Source organism: Paroedura picta, chromosome 1 (assembly GCF_049243985.1).
Source record: "Paroedura picta isolate Pp20150507F chromosome 1, Ppicta_v3.0, whole genome shotgun sequence".
NCBI lineage: Eukaryota > Metazoa > Chordata > Lepidosauria > Squamata > Gekkonidae > Paroedura > Paroedura picta.
Window position 1 is genome coordinate 25,608,876 of NC_135369.1, and position 19,454 is coordinate 25,628,329.

General features: G+C 46.1%; 1 protein-coding gene across 4 annotated transcripts in view; it reads left to right on the plus strand.

Annotated features, from left to right (window-relative positions):
* Positions 1-894: 894 nt before the first annotated feature.
* Positions 895-19,454, plus strand: part of DPF2 (double PHD fingers 2) — a 30,200-nt gene continuing 11,640 nt past the window's right edge. Inside the window, exons 1-7 of one of the 4 annotated variants that reach the window (XM_077329274.1) lie at positions 895-1,072; positions 3,094-3,254; positions 3,668-3,775; positions 6,170-6,333; positions 8,604-8,696; positions 12,427-12,505; positions 13,522-13,563. In XM_077329274.1, coding sequence (XP_077185389.1) covers positions 918-1,072; positions 3,094-3,254; positions 3,668-3,775; positions 6,170-6,333; positions 8,604-8,696; positions 12,427-12,505; positions 13,522-13,563 — 802 coding nt within the window. In that variant the 5' untranslated portion in view covers positions 895-917. The remainder of the gene's footprint in view (positions 1,073-3,093; positions 3,255-3,667; positions 3,776-6,169; positions 6,334-8,603; positions 8,697-12,426; positions 12,506-13,521; positions 13,564-19,454) is intronic. The other 3 variants (XM_077329266.1, XM_077329290.1, XM_077329282.1) reach the window with 3 other exon arrangements.

The window sequence follows — 19,454 nt, forward strand, 5'->3', positions numbered from 1 at the left end:
CAGACAGCCACTTTTGCCTTGACTGCTTAATGGGATTGCCATACATTAGCAGAGTGACTTGACACCACTTTCCACTGCCAGCTTAATTTTCTGATGAGTTACGCCTGCCAAAGGCAACTTTCCCCTCAAAATGTTGTTGGTCTCTGAGATGCTCCTGGACTTGGAATTTAACTTTTTTGAGGAGTTATGCAGGCTTCCGAGGGATGGACAGATCCTTTTATTGCTACAAACGTAACTCGGCTTCAGAGGTCTGATTTCAGGCTTCTCCTACTGTTAACAACAGATACAGTTGGTTCTCAACGATGTAGAGAAAGATCAAGATGGACAGTCGTGTTTGCCTCCAGCTGTAGAAAAGACCAAAAGGACAGCAGCACCTAAAAGACTAACAGAATTGGTGGCAGGGAAGGAGCTTTCATGAGTCAAGGCTCACTTCTTCAGCTGTGAGTCCTGATTCACCACTGTTGTTAGTCTTTAAGGTGCTCCTGGACTCCTGCTCGTTTCTCCTGTATACGGAATTCATCCTCATAAGTTGCACAAAGTAATATATACTAAGAGTATTTTTTTCCATTCAGCCTCCTCTTATGCGTCAGCATCACACTCCTGATACTTATTTATTACATTTATATGCCGCCTTCCTCTAAGGCTCAGGGCGGTTTTAAAATGTTAATAGTTACACACTTGCTCTCAGACTGTGCAGCAGCGCCTGACCGGGAAATTTCTTAGCCCTATGCAGAGGGCAGAATTGTATTTACGCACGCGCAATTGGGCAAACTCCGGCAAAGTCTATGGCGTCAGTAGTGCTTATTGCCTTTTCCTCTCTGCGCGTGCGTAACTGTGATGTTGACGGTAGCGGCGGCGGGAAGGGTGTGGGATTTGGTCATACTTTACATTGCGCATGCTCGGTTGGACTCGTACGCATGCGGCTGCTCTTGGGCGACAACGAGACGTCTATAGAGCACGGATTAAGCCGATGTCAGCGTGAACGCCGTCTTGGCGCACGCGCACTTCAGCAGCCTGCGGCCCGGGCGGCAGAGGGGAAGATGGCGGCGGTGGTACAGAATGTGGTGAAGCTGTGAGTGGAACTCTTGCTCTTCTTTCTGTTTCCCCCCTCCGGGCTTGAGTGGTACAGCCCGAACCCTTTGGAAGCGCGCGCGCAGGAAGGCAGTCAGGAAGATTCCATTTCTCTTTGGGTGGTGGTGGGATTGGGGAAAGAAGAAGGGAGGGGGAGGTTGTTATATCTTCTCATTGTTCGGGGTTGAAGTTTTTGTTTTAACTTAAATAAATTTTGTTTGCTAACCCCCATAAGGGGAGGGGAGCGAAAAACCGTTCTCCCCACAGAGTTTCGAAAGTGGAGGAAAACAAGAGCCGATCTGTTAAAAATCCCAAAACAATTTGAGAAAAAATCCAGAGGTCCCCGTTCCAAGATTCAGAAATGGGCAGATTGATGAAAGAAGTAGAGCCTTCACTCTAGTGATGGAGTTGCTAGAAGAGGGGGAAGAGAAACGACCCCTTAAAATCCCACAGGGAAAAGGGGGTGGGGAAGGGAATTGTGGCTGCTTCCCCCTGTCCCTTTAGAGCAACAATGTTGAGGGTGGGAAAGGAAAACCTCCCTCACTTTTGGAAAAAAAAATCTGGAAGGAACGGGCAGGGGCAGAATGAGCCTTCATCCACCCTGTCCCAAAGGAGAACAGGAGAGGGGAGAATAAAAGTGAACCCCACCATAGATATCCAAAAAGGGGATGGGGTAAAGTCATTAATGAACAGCGTATCAGATCTACAGAAAGAAAAGTGTCTGTCTTTGTGGAGGGGGCAGACCCCCTCCCCCCATTGCCTCGTCCATAAGTTTCTGCAGGAGATGGTTGGGGTCAAAAAGCAGAATCATACACCCAGAATCATGGCAGGAATTTGTATATTTGAAACGTTTATAATCCTGCTCTCAACCAAGAATGGTTTCCAGGCTGGTTACAGATTAAGTAAAAATAGGTGCTAATCAATAAGAGAAAACCAGACCATTATAAAACAACGAAACATTCATAACTGGTGTATCAATACAGTCATTGTACAAAATATTAAAAAGCAAGCATCAAAATTAGAAACAAATAGAAAATGAATGGGAGTGGGAAGATGCTCCCCTAGATCAGGGCAAGGGCTGGAAAGGAAGTTACACTCTCCACCCACTATGTAAAGTCTCAGTGGTCAGAGGTGAATGCAGGAGAAATGAAGAGCTCTTCACTGGTAAGGAGAAAGTATGGTGATGCATCTCCCCATAATATATATATATATTTAAATTAGGGATTGGGAGAGGGCTCTTCATAGAAATCAAGAAGACAGGGATAAGAGGGAGGATTGAGTACCACAAATGATCTTTAATTCTTGAGAGATTTCTTTGCCAAACAGCTTACTAGACAATGTTTTACTTTGTGGAGAGCCTGGAGTCATAGAATTATAGGGTTGAAAGGGGCCATGCAGCCCATCTAGTCCAATCTAGTTCAATGCAGTATCAGTCTATACAGCATCCCTGATAATGGTTCATCCAGCCGCTGCTTGAAATCTCCCATGAGGAATGCAGGCAGGGGCTCATGGGAATTGTAGTCCATGGACATCTGGAGGGCTGCAGTTTGACTACCCCTGTGGGTACCTTTCCACCTGTAGTTTAAAACCATTATTGTGAGTATTATCCTCTGCTGCTAAAAGGAACAGATCCCTGACCTCTAAGTGACAGCCTTTCAGATATTTAAGCATAGCTATCATGTCCCCCTTCAGCTTTTTCCTCATAGGGCTTGGTCTCTAAGCCCTTCATCATCCTCGTAGCTCTCTTCTGAACTCCAGGCACATCTTTTTTGCACACAGTATTTTAGGTGTGGCCTCACCGGTGTGGTGTATAGCAGGACTATGACATCTTGCAATTCGGGTGTTATGCTATTGTTGATACAAAAGGACCGTTTTAGCCTTTTTTGCCGCAGCATCACCCTTTTTGAATTGCATCTTGTTCACATCTGCCCACTTTTCCAGTGTGTTCTGTTATATGAGTTCATGAAGGATGATTCTGGTATGAACAAGTCTTTTCTGATGCTTCATTCTTTGACTCCACAGCCTTGGTGAACAGTATTACAAGGACGCAATGGAGCAGTGCCACAACTACAACGCCCGACTGTGTGCTGAGAGGAGTGTTCGGCTGCCATTCTTGGACTCGCAGACTGGGGTGGCGCAGAGCAACTGTTACATCTGGATGGAGAAGCGGCACAGAGGGCCAGGTTGGGAGCGGCTGTTCTTTTGAGGCACTTGAGATCCTGGATCTTCAGATCACAGCATGTTTTTTTTTGTGTGTGGGGAGCATTTTGCAAGAAGATTGTGGGCTTTACTTAGATCTAGGCAGCAGCTCTTCTTGGCTCCTTAACAGCTCACATGGGAGGTATGGGACAGGCGGGTACCTTCTTCCTTGTTAAAACCTATTCAGTGGAAGAAGATAGCCATGTGGAGAGTATCACTTATGTAGTTCTGTGTTAGTGCTTTACAGTTTTATAGACCAGTAGTGGCCAAGATGAATGATGGGAATGCTCTGTAGAGGCATGAAAGAAGGGTCATCTGGATTTACCCCGGATAAAGCTCCGAAGAGGCCACGTTAGTGCTGCTTTTCTGAAGAGCCTTTCTTTTTATTTCCTGGAAGGTTTGGCGTCTGGACAGCTCTATTCCTACCCTGCTCGCCGCTGGAGGAAAAAACGCCGTGCTCATCCTCCTGAGGATCCAAGGCTTTCCTTTCCTTCTATTAAACCGGGTATGTCATCTGTCTTGTCTCCAAACCACCACGGCTTTACTGCGGTGTCAAAAGTGGCATTGACCTGGGAGTGGAGATGAGAGGGTTAAGAGGATAAAATAACTTTGCTGGTCTGATTGAGTATTTATAATGACAGGAGTGGGTTTCAGGAGCATCTCTCCAGGACTTGTCATCCCCCCAAAAAGAAGTTAAAGAATCATACTTCGACCCTGCGAAGGCTGTACCTCTTTGGGTCTTGTATATTTCAGTTTCCTCTGCTTTATCTTATCAGCTACTATAATATTAATGGAGAACCCATTATTGTAGATCAGCGGTTCTCAACCACCTTAATGCTGCAACTCCTACAGCAGGGGAAGGGAGCTCCAGGGTCATCTAGTCCAACCCCCTGAACAATGCAGGACACTCACAACTACCTGCCCACCCACACTGACCCCAGTATCATGCCCAAGTGATCCCTTCACCAAAAGTCTCCAGAATCCAGCCTGGAGGAAATTCACCTACCATCCCAAAGTGATGATCAGCAATTCCCTGGGTATGCAAGGAAGGGCCACAAGAGACAAACACTGGCACATCTCTTCCTGCCCACCCACTCATAATCTACCTAAGTTCATAAAATCAGCATTTCTGTCAGATGACTATCTAGCCTCTGCTTAAAAACTTCCAAAGAAGGAGAACTCTCCACCTCCTGAGAAAGCCTTCTCCACTGAGGTCCTCTGGGAGGGAAGTTCTTCTGTTACAGCCCCTCTGCATATAATATAACAAGACCCTTGCTGGGTTAAGGCATATTTGCAGAAACTCTTGCAATGTTTATCAGATCAGGAACTGTTAACTTTCCTGAAAATCCTTCTGGTGACTGCTTCTGTCCCATCCCCTGTGATATGTGGCCAGAGGGAAACGCTGGTATGTCCCAAGTCATGCCTTCCATTCATACCCAGTGCCAGTGAAGACAGTCATGCTTTTGGCCTTGCTGTGCACCATACAACAGTTTCCAGATACTTTTGCAATATGCAGTGTTTCCTTCATGGTAGATTTAGCAGCAACAGTTCCTTGATGTCAGAAGGCTTGAAACCCAGTCTCCTTCTATGCTCCTTTAGCTCAGTCCTCAACCTTTATAGTACAGTGACTAAACTGAGCATGTGCAAATCAGTAACACTGAGGGACCCACTTTAACAGGCTTTGAGATTGAGACTCACCAGTTGGGGAAAGCTGGCATCATGGTGGAAGGTGCCTCGTAGGGTTTTCAAGGCAGAGGTGGCCTGCTGTTGCCTGCCTCTGCATGGCAACCCTGGGCTTCCTGGTGGTCTCCCATCCAAGTACTCACCAGGGCTGACCCTGCTTAGCTTCTGAGGTCTGACGGGATTCGGCTAACCTCGGACACCTGCTTATTTTATTTTTTTATTATCACGTGTATAGTCCTCCCTTCCCGAGATCAGAGAAATGCTGCTCTAGCTCAATCTCCACCCCCAAACAAACAAACAAACACAATCCTGCATGTTGAGATTCTGGCACACGCTCCATTCTACAAAAGCAACCAAGTGTGACACCTGAAAGACGAGCAGGTTTTTTGTGGCAGAAGCTTTTGTGCTGTGTCCGAAGCGCAGAGTATTGTCCTTGATTGGTGTGCACTGTATATTCTCGTAGAAAGGAAATAAAGGCTGTGAAATGAAAAGAGTTCCATGACAATCTAGGCACAACTCAGGCTGCCCTTATGATTCCTAGCTTTTGCAGTACTAATGATGTTGGAATATGCAGTGTGCATGATGGAGCAGAATAGAAAGTGTCCTGCAGGGGGAGATGTGTATTTAGCATAGTTAGATCAGGAACTTCTTGATATTTTTCAGATTATCTCCTCCAGCGTCCTGATTGGCTCAGTAGGAGACTTCCTGCTCCCTTGAGCATACCTCCTCCCTGCTTGCCTCCAGGTCACCAGTTGCACAGAAGAATGACTGCAGACAACAGTTAGAACATTAGAACCATTAGAGCATCCTGGTGCTTTGCTCCTTTGAGTGTTCAAACTCTGTAAACAAATGGAATAGCTGCATAAATCAGCATAGCAAAATGAGGACGATGGTGTTCCTAATAACAGCTGTTGTGGGTGGATACTCCTTTCATCTTGTATACATTTGAGCTTTGCATGGAGATGCCACAGTCCTCTTGCATTTCATAACCTTCTGGCTCCCCTGTCCACAGTTCCTTTCCCTCTGCTTCCATGTGTGTGTGTGTGTGTGTGTGTGTGTGTGTGTGTCTATACCTGCTTTTGGCGAGTAGCCCTTCCTGTCCCTGAGAAAGCAGCCCCCTAGCTCAAGAGAGCTGTTAGCTTTTATGGTGCCACATGATCCTGTTCTTGCAGCAGTCGGCTAAAATGGTTGTCTCTCTGGGACTTCTCTTTTGCAGACACTGAACAAACCCTAAAGAAAGACGGTATCATCTCTCAGGATGGAAGCAGCCTGGAGGCCCTCCTGAGGACGGACCCTCTTGAGAAACGCAGCCTGCCTGACCCTCGGACTGACGAAGACAGCCTTGGCGAGTTCCCCGTTGCCAACAGCCGTGCTCGTAAGGTAGGGCAGAGAGAGGGCAGTCTCCTGTTTAAAAAGGGGATTCGTGGTAGAACTCATAAAGCTCCTCTGTTATACTGCAGTTTCAACTTGCTTCTCTGTTTTGTTGTCGGGGGCGGCAGAAGGGAAAAAACTTCACCTAGAAGATGAAGTGAGAGGCCTCCTGGTTTTCCTTGCTTGATCTCTTTAGTTCTGAATCGTGTTTTCGTCATCTTTTTATCTCAGGTTTCCAAGGCACTGGAAACGTTTCCGGGACTCCCTAATATTTATAGGGTGTAGCATATCCTGTATGCTAATAAAGGAAGTTGGGATCAAGGCTATGTGGGACCTTCCGCCTAGCAAAGGGTGTGGAGTGTTGGATGCAAACAATTAATTTTTCTTTTATCGACATATAAGGAAACATGCCTTCCATTCATCATGCATTTATTTTCTATTCCCTGCATCACGATACACGCAAAGTACAGCCTAAGGCAGCTTCCTCCGACTTACATGGCTCTTTTCCTGGAGGGAGGCTTCAAATGTTGGTCTGTGCCAAGTTAGTATCTATGCGTGAGCCTCCGGGGAGGGCGGTATAAAAGTATGATAAATAAATAAATAAATATGCCGTCTGTTCTTTTTTATAGTACAGTGTATACTTTTTCACTGGATATCCTCCCCCTTTTCAGATGACTTCTCCCATTTTCTGTGGGTAGTTGGAATGCATCCTCTTTTGTCAAGCGTATTTTCATAGGTAACTAGAGGATGTAACTGTGAAAATCTGGTTGGCTTCACTTTCTCAAGGATTGCCTGCTCATAAACATGAATGTTGTTTCAGTTTAATAGGCAGGCAGTTAAGTTACCCGGTGCTATGTGCCAGGTTTTTCCAGCGAGCAAGCTTTCTCAACCGTGACTAGGACCACTAATCCATGCTCATCCTTTTATGCTTCCGGAGAAATTCAGCTGCTTTCGACCTCTCAGTTTTCTGGTGGATGGACTGCGTGCGAGCCGTGCTGTTAGTGCATGGTTGGAGTAATGGTTTCAATTATATTAGTCATGCTGTTACAAAATTCTCCACTTGTGCCGTGTAATCACATGATATGATCCTGCCTGTAGCTTCTGTTTCCAGGACCTTCATTTTCTTCCTGCATTGTCCTGTCACATCTCCCCCCCCCGCCTCCCCCCCTCCCCCCCCATATCCTCCTTAAGGCCTTCTGCTATCTTCTGCTCCTTGTTTGTTTTCTCCTTTTATTGCAAACTGTCTTTTTGGCTCATGGACACTTCCTTTGTAACCAGGATGGAATTTAATGTGAAATGTAAACCAGTCTGCTTTGCAAAAATCACTGCAGGAAAGAGGGATTGGGGTTGGTTGGGGGGGGGGTGGACTCTCTGGTTTTCATCATCATTTTTGGCTTGTTGAACTGCTGAATATTATAACACTGTTGGCCAGCTCCCAGCATCAACGCCAATATCCTAGTAAGGCAGCTGAAAGAGAGAACTTGTAGTTTGTTTCCAGATTCCAGGAAAGCAGAGAAGGGGGAGAGAATTCTTTTTCTTATTGAAGAGCTTGCGTGTGCCAGCCCTTGTTTAACTCTGAATTGTGGGAATGAGATGCCCACTTGCACATCCTGTGTGTTTTCTTTGTTTAATTAGCTTATGCATGCCTACATAAGTTGGCTGCAATGTAAAACAGTGGGAAAATTTTGCTTGCTTCAGCTTGAGACACTTAGAGCAGAGTTCCTCTTAGTTCCCACCTACATCAGAAGTAACTTATCAGATGGAGCCCTATTGAGGAACAGTGCAGGTGGTCTGCTATGTGGGATCTGTTCTCTGGATTTAAAGTGAACAGATGTTGGGATTCATGAAGTCCATCCAATGGAGCGTGGAAAGAGGACTTGTCAGGCAGGCCCTGCAGCCCCCCCCCCCAATTATATTTAATAATGAAGTGGATTTATTACATCGCCAAGTGTGGAAGAATTGCTGAGGCTACAGTAATGCAGTGTTACTTTTGTTTCTGCCAAGCAGATTGACAGCCTGATCCTATGTGAGTGACCCTCAGCTTAATCTCGTTGATTACAAGCTGGCTTAAACCAGATCAGTTCTGCCTAGGGTTGCACTGTAGATCCTTTGTGGTCTTCAGCTGGTCACTGGTTTTGTAACAACTTCAGAAACACTGCAATTAAAATCTGGGACAAACCCAGTTCTTAACAGAGGTGCCTGTTGGATCAGCTCTGGAAGCTGTTTTCCATCCACTTTCTGCTTGTTTCCAAATGATGATCTCTATTTCTCGGCTTTAGCGCATCCTGGAACCAGATGATTTCTTGGATGACCTGGATGATGAGGATTATGAAGAAGACACGCCAAAACGCAGAGGAAAAGGCAAGGCGAAGGTACAGCTAGGGAAGCAGAGCTTGGGAACGTTCTGTTATTCCTCTGCTGAGGGATGAGGGTAATCCCAAGTGGCTTCCCACTTTTCGCCCTCGATCCAAGCACAGGGCCATGCAAGTTTTGCCTGGATTGTGCCGCTCCTTCCAGTCCCAATCCCTGCCTCTCTTATTCTGCAGTGGTGTGTTTTTTTGTCAGAGTTCATGCTTGGTCACTATTTCTGGATACAACTTGGATGTCATGGTTAGGCCACTTTTGGAAAAAAACAAATCTGGATTCATCCGACCCAGCCAACTATTGCCCAGTTTTGCATTTGCCATTTCTGGGTGTCGAGTGGACGGGCAGAAAACAGCTTTAGAGCTTCTTAGAGGAAACATTGGCTCTTGATCTATTTCAGTCTGGCTTGTGGCCTGGCTATGGTGTAGAAGCTGCTCTGGTTACCTTAATGGACAACTGGATCTAGGCAGGTTGGTGATGCTGCTTTTCCTAAATCGGTAACAGCTGTGTTTGACACTATCAACCATGGGCTGCTTGCCTAGTATTTAGCCAACATGGGAAGACAAAGGGCCACCCTCAGTTGCTGCAGTCTTTCGTCCAGGGTCAGGGACAGAGTCAGAGGGTTACGCTAGGGGAGAGTACCTCCCAGCAGCATGCCCTGGTTCTGCAGGGTCTGTTCACTCCCCAATGTTGTTTAACATCTATATACACCCCCTCACCCAGCTGATCTGGAAACTCAGGCTGGGCTGTCATCAATATGTAGATGACACCCAGTTGTCTCTGTTGATAGCTGGCCATCCATCTGTACCCCCGAATTTGTTGGCCAGTTGTCTGGAGGCTGTGGTGGACTAACACAAGCAGTGTTGACTAAAGTTAGATCCAGCTAAGATGGAGGTCCTTTGGCTGTGTTGGTGTGCCTGTGCAAATCCCAGCTCTTGAGAGTCCAATTAAGTATTTCAGCCACCACCAAGGGCCTGTGTGTGATCCTGGACTCCTTGTTGGCCCAGGTCACCAATGCTGCTTGGCAAGCATTTTACCATCATTCACAGGTGTGGCAACTAGCACCTTACCTGTTGGCATCCGACCTAGCCAGTGTGGTTGGCGTCTGACGTGGCCACTATAGCGACCACCTCTAAACTGGACTACTGCAACCTGCTCGTTATTATTATTATTATTATTATTATTATTATTATTATTATTATTATTATTATTATTATTATTATTATTATTATTATTATTATTATTAAAATCACTCTACGCAGTGTATTATTATTAATATAATAATATTAATATTAATTATTAATATTAATAAAAAAATAATACACTACGCAGTGTATTATTATTAAAATCACTCTACCATGAAGCTCTGGAAGCTTCAACAGATCCAGAATGCGACTGTGCGGGCCCTTACTGGGACCCAGTAGAGAGCACACGTTTGACCTGTGCTTTCCCAGCTACACTGGCTCCAGATTGAAGGCTAAATCAGGTTCAAGGTTCTGGTTCTCACCTTCAGAGCCCTAAATGGTCTGGGACCTTTGTATCTTCAGGACCACCTCCTGTGTTATGTCCCTCCAAGGAGACAAAGATCCAGTGACGAAACTTGCTCAAAGCTCCCAGCCCCAAAGAAGTTAAAACTGACCTCACCTGGCCTGGTGCAGCTCTTCTGCTTGGCATATGGTTGAGGCCAGGAAAAATAGCAAAATTCAGGCCTCCCTGCCCCAAACGTTAGTTGAATAATTTTGATCACCAAGCTTACATTTATTATCCTCTCTCACTAGAGAGAAGTCAGCAGCTTTTAGAATGATTAATTTTAAAATGGAATGTAATTTAATTTTGGCTTTAGGCCAGTTGTGAGGGAGAGAATCGTACATGTCACAAAAGATGCTTAATGGAGAGGAGGGAACAAGCAGGGGAGCAAAGTGGAGTCAGAACAGTAAAGGGGTTGGGCCCTTTGCTCTCTCAGCCTCAGTGGCTTCAAAGAGTGGTTGTTGTAAGGATAAAGTGAGTAATGGGAGAATAATTTTGCACGCTGGTTTGATCTGCATTGGGAAAATATAATGCAAAGTGCAATGACAGAGCCCTGTGCAAGGATATGAAAGGGGTGTAGATATCTCTTAGTGCAGGCTTTCTCAACCAGGGTTTTGTGAAACCCTGGGGCTTCTTGACGGCCCTGGAAAGAATTCCCAAACGGGTGGGAGTTAATTAATTTTCATTTAAAAATTGTTAAACATTTATCAGGTGATATGACCATATATGGTCATGTTCACCTGTTCCCCCCCCCCAATGGCCAAAGATGGGCCTGGAGAGGTTGCGAACCCCTAGTCATATTCTGCACAATTGCATCACTTCTGGGGTTTCTCAAAGCCTGAAGAATGTTTCAGGGATTTCTCAATGGTAAAAAAGTTGAGAAAGGCCGTCCTAGTGTGCTATCATGTCATTTATAGTTATTTATTTAGTTTATTTACAGTCTCTCTTGCTGAGGCTCAAGCTGGATTACCAAATTAAAAACAACAGGAGGAAGATGTAACAGTAGTTGTCCACTTTGAGGCTCACAATTCTTTAAAACTTAAAATTCCTTCTAGGTGTCTGCCACAGGGGGGCAGTAATGGACTGTCATTTCTCATCTCCTTGGCAGTGCCTGAGCTCAGTTAATCTACTTCCTGTGTTTGATTAGAATTACTCCCCTGCCCAATTCCAATAATGATAAGAGATTTGAAAATAGTTTTTAAACAACTTAGCCTTTGCTGTATTTTCTGGAGAAAGGATATATGCCTGCATATTTTCTTTTTAAATATTGTCATAAAATAAGGGGACTCAATGTATATGCCGCATCCACAATCCAAAGAAGATAGGATGCTTGTATTTGTTTTTGCCTAAATTTATAGTTTGCCTTTCTCACTGAGACTCAAGTTGAATGACATTCTTTTAAATGCAATAAAACAGTTTAGTAATACAGAAACCGGGTTGTAAAAATTAGGAGAAAATTCAGTTTTAAAAGTGCAATACATATAGTTAACTTGGTACACTGTGTTAAAAATATTTCTCTATACTAACTGCAACAAATAATCCATAAGGATCACGGCAAGAAATCTCATGGGTTTCAGTTAATGGGTCTGCCTCATGTAGCTAAATTGCTTGTTTAGGTCACTTGCTGCCTATATTATACATGCCATACGAAGGCCCCGGCACCAGGCCGTGGCTCCCTCTCCCCGCCCCCCAAGGCCGCAAGCTTCTTTTTGCGGGAGGAGGGGGGAGAGGGAAGTGCGACCGCATGCGCAAACGCCGGGCCGGGCATGCGTGTTTGCACGCATGCGGCCGCGCATGGCACAAATGCGCATTCGCAACCCAGCCGCGCATGTGCGGCTGCCGGATTGCCCTCCCACACCCACCAGTCCGCAGCCTAAAAAAGGTTGCGGACCACTGCTTTACAACACATGTATTGTTACCTTTCATGTGGGGTTGAAAACATATCTCAGTTCCTAGAGCCAGCAAGAACTTTTATTTTCCTTAGGCCAGCTAGTGTTTCATTTATTATATATTTCTATATCTTGTTCTTCATCCATTATGGTGGCTTAAATAGGATTCCCAAGAAATCTCCCAGCCGGTCACCGATTAGACCCAGGTCTGTCTGTTTAGCTTAGCTTCAGCAAGATGACTGTGTCCTGTGCTCTCTGGCTGTGCTTTGGGGCCAGAATATCACATGGCTGTGTTTCCTCATTTCCTTTTCCGGTTCCCTAGGGCAAAGGAGTTGGGGGTGCCCGGAAAAAAATCGATGCAGCCATTTTGGAAGACAGAGACAAACCTTATGCCTGTGACAGTGAGTACTAAGGCGGGCGTTCCTGGCGGGTGGAAGCTGTCATGAGTCTACACCAAATGTGCTTTTGCTAGAGAGGGCATTGATCTTGTGGGCTGTGGGGCTGCAGGTGAATGTCATGTCTGGTCTCATTTGAATAAAATGCTTTAGAAGAGCCAGAGGAACTTCCTGTTCTGTCTTGGCCTTTTGAGGTTGTGAGGAACTGCTTTATCGTGAGAAGCTGTGAAATTATGACTTTTCTTTGCCCAGATTAGGTGTATACAAGCCTTTCAGGTTCACAGAACTCTTGCTTTTGCCTGCTGAAATGTTTTGTGGAGATGCAAATGCTTGCATATTCCTTCTCCCAGCCTAAGTCAACTCCCGCAGAATGAGAAATTTTGGCAACTTCTTCATTTCCTTGGCTTCAGGCATGAAAGCCTAGCCCAGTATTGTCAGCCCTGACTTGCAAGAGATCCTGGAGTCTCTCCCAGGCCTGGAAATGCTGGGGATGGAACCTGTGGTCACATTGATGTGAAGCAGGTGCTGTACGACAGAACCTCCACCCCTTTCTCCTTCTCTGGCAGAACCCAGGGTGGAGTATGCATATACACAGCACAGAAGGAGCAGCTGCTTTGCCTGGGTATCACTTTACTAATATTCCATCCCACACAGGTGCCTTCACTGTAAGAAAACCAACCCTGTTTGGCTGCCTTTTTCAACTCTGTATTCACTTTTCCATTCCCTGTGTACCAATTTGGAAATTATTGCCCATGCAAACCTGGCTATTATCATGGGGCGGGTAGGGGAACTGACGAGAATTTTAAAAAAATTACAAAGAATGAGTTTTTGAAATTACTTTTCTTTCTCTCTTCCTTTACTGTCCTGTACAAATTTTATATTTGCCCCCTTTAATTTGAAATTAACACCAGTTAGCGTTTTCTTTCCTCCTTTTTAATCGCTCTATATAGCTGACTGTGTGCATGTCTGTGACCTATAGAGTGTTTTCATCTTTCTCTCATTATTCTCTTTCTGTATTTCAGATAGTTACAAACAAAAGCATACCTCGAAACCTCCTGACCGAGGTAGTCCATTCTCTCTGTCTGCTATTTTATTTCTTCCTGACTTTGTTCTCCTGAAATGTTAGTTTCAAAACTCTTTTTTAAAAAGTGGGTGTATTTTGATACAAGGCACCAAAAATCCCTCCCTCCTGTGATGTGCTCGTTGGAGTTGTTGTGTGTGTTGGGGGGGGGGGGTTGTGTTTGAGTGGGTGTTGTGTATTGGGTTTGGAGGGTCTATGGGAATTGGTTTTGGGTCCGAATTTCTTAGAAATGTAGTAGAGAGATAAGAGGTTGGCAGTAAAGTGGTACCATCACCTCCCGTGATCTGGACACGATACTCCGTTTGATACAGCCCAAAATCCCATTTGCCTTTTTAGCCACTGAGTCACACTGCTGACTCATGTTCAATGTATGGTCTACTAAGACTCCTAGATCCTTTTCGCACATGCTACTGCCAAGACAAGTCTCTCCCATCCTATATTGGTGTATTTGTTTTTTCCTACCTAAATGCAGAACTTTACATTTGTCCCTATTGAACTTCATTTTTTTTCAGTTTAGTCCACTTCTCGAGCCTATCAAGATCATCCTGTTGAGCTGGCACTTGCCACAGTGGGGCACTGTGTTGAGCTGCTGGGCCGCTAGCAGGCTGTCTCTGAGTTCTGCTGTTGGGCAGTGCTAGGGTGGCACATGGTTCTGCAGCAGGGCTCTAGTATATTGCACTGGCTTTGCTGTCCCTGCAAAATGTCCCTTCCCCCTCAGTTTCTTCTTCAGTGATTCTCTGATGTGGACTTGGTCCTGTTGGGTTGGCATGGGCACAGTGTGACTGGTTTTGCTGGGCGGTGTTGTACTGGTCCTGCTGCTGGGCTGGCCTTTCAAAAATGCCCCCCCCCCCCCCCCGTGATGTTCACTGCAGAAATTCTCTGGGACATTCTGCTGGGCTTGTTCTAGCAATTTTCCCCCCATAGGAAACCATGGAGGATGGGGCACCTTCTTTGGGTGTCCATAGATCCAATCTTTTTGAACTTTGGTGGTTCTTTTGAGGACAGTCTCCAGCATCTACTCTGCAAATTTGATGCCTCTACCTAACCCTCCTTATGACCACTGAATAGACAGGTTAGATTTCCCATTGACTGTAATGGCTCCAGAGGGTATAATGGAGCTAAATATATATTTGGGGATCTTGAATCTTGACAAATCAAATTGGGCTTAGCGATTCAGCTCCCAGATTAAATAGGAGAACTGTGTTTGGCTTAAAAATACCCCCTCACACACAGCATTAGGGTTTTTTCGTAATATACCACGCCAAATCACATACCCCTAGTCAGAATTGGCTTGCTTCAGACCAGACTCGACATATGAAGCACATTCTGCGGATTCATACTGTAAGTCTGTCCTTGCTCCTCTCCATACCTTTCACTGCCCTGCGTGGCACAAACAAAGCCCTAATTTTTCCTGTCAGCAGCATTCCAGTTTCTCCTCTGCCTATAAGAGTGAAGAAGTCCAAGAAGCACCCAGCGAAGTTTCCAGGCCTGTCCATTGCAAGTTTCTCTGCTTCCAGCTGCCAGCAAATGTAAAGAGTACCAGTTTATTGGGCCTCTTGTAATGCAGTTTTTCTGTCTTGAGAGGAGGGCTCTTTGCCCTTGAGCCAAGATGCAGCTTCCATTTCTGTCCATGGGCAGGGTAATGCATTAACACAGCCGTGGGGTCCAAAAGGCCTTGGAACTTGACATGCTCTGTTAATGATAGGCCAGAGCATGAGTCTTCAGTTTCCTCTCCCTGTGTAATGACCCCTTTCAGCTGTTGGTTTCTGGCTTCTCAAGGCTGCCTCTGGCCATAATCTTGATTGGTGGCATTCCTTAAAAAAAAAACACCCAATTTTTTATAAAGCGTTTAGCTCAAAGGATACCTCGAAAGTACACACTTAACAAGAAATAAGCCATAGTTTGTATTGTTAAGTCATGTCTCAGATTGTTTCAGAAATACAAAACAGTGCCAAAGCTTAATAGGGGCAGGTCAATTAATTCATAAACATAATGTTCTAGGCTTTAGTCAGACATTCTAGTTGGCACGGAATGCTTGTCCTCCCTTTTGCCCAGCTGCTGAAAGAAGATCTCTATCTAAAGTAGGGTTCTCTGTATATTCAAATAGAGGCGTGTGTTGTTTTTGAATGCATTTGGGATAATTACAGTTCTTCTGTTAGTAAAATCAGTTGGATGATCCCCGTCATTTCCCTCAGTGAGGTCAACTTTCAGAACCTTTCCATCATATATGTTGATAGCATTAAATACAAATCCTGTAGGGAATTTTGGGCTAGGAGCACAGGAGAGTGACTCTTAGAATTCAGCGAAGGCAACAAATTGTTCATAACAAGCACATGTCTCAGGCAGCCAAAACCGATGATTGGGTAAATGGATAAAAGGCTGAGTCCCTAATACAGAAATCATAGAATCATAGAGTTGGAAGGGGCCACACAGGCCATCTAGTCCAACCCCCTGCTCAACGCAGGATCAGCCCAGAGCATCCTAAAGCAGGGGTAGTCAACCTGTGGTCCTCCAGATGTTCATGGACTACAGTTCCCATGAGCCCCTGACAGTGTTAGCTGGGGAATTGTAGTCCATGGACACCTGGAGGACCACAGGTTGACTACCCCTGTCCTAAAGCATCCAAGAAAAGCGTGTATCCAACCTTTGTTTGAAGACTGCCAGTTTTGAATGTTTTGAATACGGGATGTTTTGGAGGCCATGGATTCATTGGCTCGCCAGAAGCTGGAAATGATAGCACATATATTAATACCAAGTATCTCCAATGGGCTTATTGACTTGTATGCTTAGGAAATGTTTACACTGCCTTTCCAGGGAACATGCCAGAGGTGTCTTACAAAACAAAACATAACTTCTTGTTTAAAACCCAGCCAGAACACACAAACACACACGTAAATCACTGAGCAGCTTTAAAATAAATCTAACACTTTTCAGGCTAAAAGTGCTGTATAAATCGGTGTCAAAAGCTGAGCCCCTTGATTAAAAGTCTGGGTAAACAGAAACATTATGATTGGTGCCTAGAAGAGAGTATCATAGGTACCAGGTGACCCTCAGGGCAAAGCCATTCTGCTTAGTCTAATAGTGATAACCTCACTGATAAGATTTGAAACAAAGGGACAAAAAAGGATTTTTTTTTTACAAATTACAGGATAACGCCCTGTTTGACATCACTAACATAATTGGGCATAGGTTAGAGAGAGCTGACAATGAGAAATTTCCCCCCCTCTCCAAAAATGGTAGAACATAAGAGCATCCAATGAAGCTGTGGGGCAGTAGATTCAGAACCGACAAAAGGAAATACTTCTTTGTGCAGTGAATGATTAAAATGTGGAATTTGTTGCTAGAGAATGTAGTCATGACCACAGGAATAAACAGCTTTAAGAGACCGGGCAGATAGATTCATGGAGGATAGGTTTATCAGTGGCTACTAGCCATGGTGACTGAGGGGAATCCTTACATTCAGAAGCATGAATCCCTCTGAATCCCAGAGTCAAGAGGCAACCTCAGCCTCGATGCCTTGTGTTTGGCCCTCTATAACAGGGGTAGTCAAACTGCGGCCCTCCAGATGTCCACGGACTACAATTCCCAGGAGCCCCTGCCAGCGAATGCTGGCAGGGGCTCCTGGGAATTGTAGTCCATGGACATCTGGAGGGCCGCAGTTTGACTACCCCTGCTCTAGAAGAACTGTCTTGCCACTGTGTGAGTCAGGATACTGGATGAGATGAACCACTGGCCTGATCCAGCAGGGCTCTCCTTTAAGTTCTTGTGACCATAGGAGGAGTCGTCAGTTTAGTCTTCACTGGTATCACATTTAACAACACATTATATATATAAAATAAAAATTAATAATGATTATTAGTAATAATAATAATCCTTTAGCGTTTACTGATCCTCTTAGAGGAGCTGGATCTTGCTTTCGGTCACTGACTTTCCCTGCGTTGATCCCCTCACTGATCTAAAGGCCGTTTATTTCTGAGATCACAGACCTATGTGGACTAATGGCTGTGTAGGTTGGGAGGCTTCAGTGGAAGGGTATGTGTGAGATCTTTCTCTTCCATCCTCAAAACTGCACTGGGGAAACAGACAAACAGGGCATCCCCTTCTCCACTGCACTTTCCCTGCTCCTGCGGCTATTAGACCACATGGGTCCGGCGGCCCCAGGAATAAGCTTTTCCAGATTTGGAAAAGACTACATGAAGGAGGGTAGTGCAGGAAAAATTCATGTTCCCTCAATCCAGGGATCCTGGAATCTATGCCAGGATCTTTTAAAAAGTGAGCAGTTTTCTGATTCTTTTGAATGCGAGTTGGCAGCATTATTATTATAAATTGCAGCTCAGAAGGGAGACGGCCCTTGAATGGCATTTTGTACCTTTTAATATTCTTTGCTGGGGGAACAGCTGCGGCTGCTGCTACTCCATGAATCACTTTATTGCAACATTATACTGGACTAGCAATTAAGCCCGCTGTATCCGAAATACAGCGGGCGCTAGTGGGCAGTGGGTGGGTGCGGGAGGCCCCCCCCACCCGGGAGGCCCCTTCCCCTGCCTGGGCCTCCCACACACTCCCCCGATCCTTCCCCCCCCCAGTCAGTGGGCGGCCCCCCTCACTCACGGGCCCGCCCTCCCCACCCTCCAGGCTTCAGCGCAGGGCTTGGAGCCCCGTGCGGAAGCCTGCCCCAGCCCCCACTCTGGGGCTGACGACAGGGCTTCGGGGCGGGCCAAGCGACAGCCCTGCGGCGTCAGCAACGCAGCGGAGCTGTCCCTTAGGTCAGACCAAAGCCCCCCTGGCCACCTCCCGGTCAACACCGGGGCGCTGACGCGGTGGGGCTGTCCCTTCGCCAGCCCCGAAGCTCTGCCCGCCTGTTTTTCGGCCGAGGCCCGCTGGGCTGGCCGGCCGCCTACATACCGTGTCGGTGGCCAGGGGGTGGGCCCAGTTCGGGGCCAAGGGGCCAGTGGGTGCCCTTCCCCATCCTAGACTGGGCCCACCCAAACCCCCCTTACTGCTTTATTTATACCACTCCCGCAGAGTGGTTAAAGATGTGGCACAGAATGCATCCGTGATTTAGTAGCCTGTCCAAATGGCTTCCGTGAAACATCAGGTGGGCATCAAGAAAAAAGGTCAAGTGGCCATATGTGTGCCACACACTTATCCCTGAAAAATTTTGTTGCCAGTTCTACAATGATGGGTTTGCGCCAGAATAATCTCCCCTGAGTGTGAAAAGTGAGAGAGCCAGCTAGGTGTAGTGGTCAAGAGAGTGGATTTCTAATCTAGCATGCCAGGTTTGATTCCACACTCCCCCATGTGCAGCCAGCTGGGTGACCTTGGGCTCGCCACGGCACTGATAAAGCTGTTCTGACCGAGCAGTGATATCAGGGCTCCTTCAGCCTCACCCACCTCCCTCACAGGGTGTCTGTTGTGGGGAGAGGAAAGGGAAGGCGACTGTAAGCCACTTTGAGACTCCTTCAGGTAGAGAAAAGCGACATATAAGAACCAATTCTTCTTCTTCTAAATGGGGTTTCCTCACCCTTAGGGTCATTATTGTAAACAGAGGAGTTGGGGTTAATTTCCTATCCAGATTAGATTGGCCAGCACCCTCGACTCTCTTTTACCTGCCAGCTTTCCCTGGCGCCATCTTGTGGCTTGGTTTGCTGGCATGAATTGCCTGCCGCTTGGCTTCCTGCGGGTGGCCCATGGTGGTGCAGGTTGGGTATGGGCTCAGTGATCTCCTCCAGATCCTCTCTCAGCATTAACAGGTCTGAGTCGCACAACACCATACTTTGTCTGTCTCTGGGTTAACCTCTGAAATGGTTGGGCTGGTGTGCATGGCAATGCCTCGCCTGCTTCCTCCAGCACCACCCAGGACCAGCCAAACAA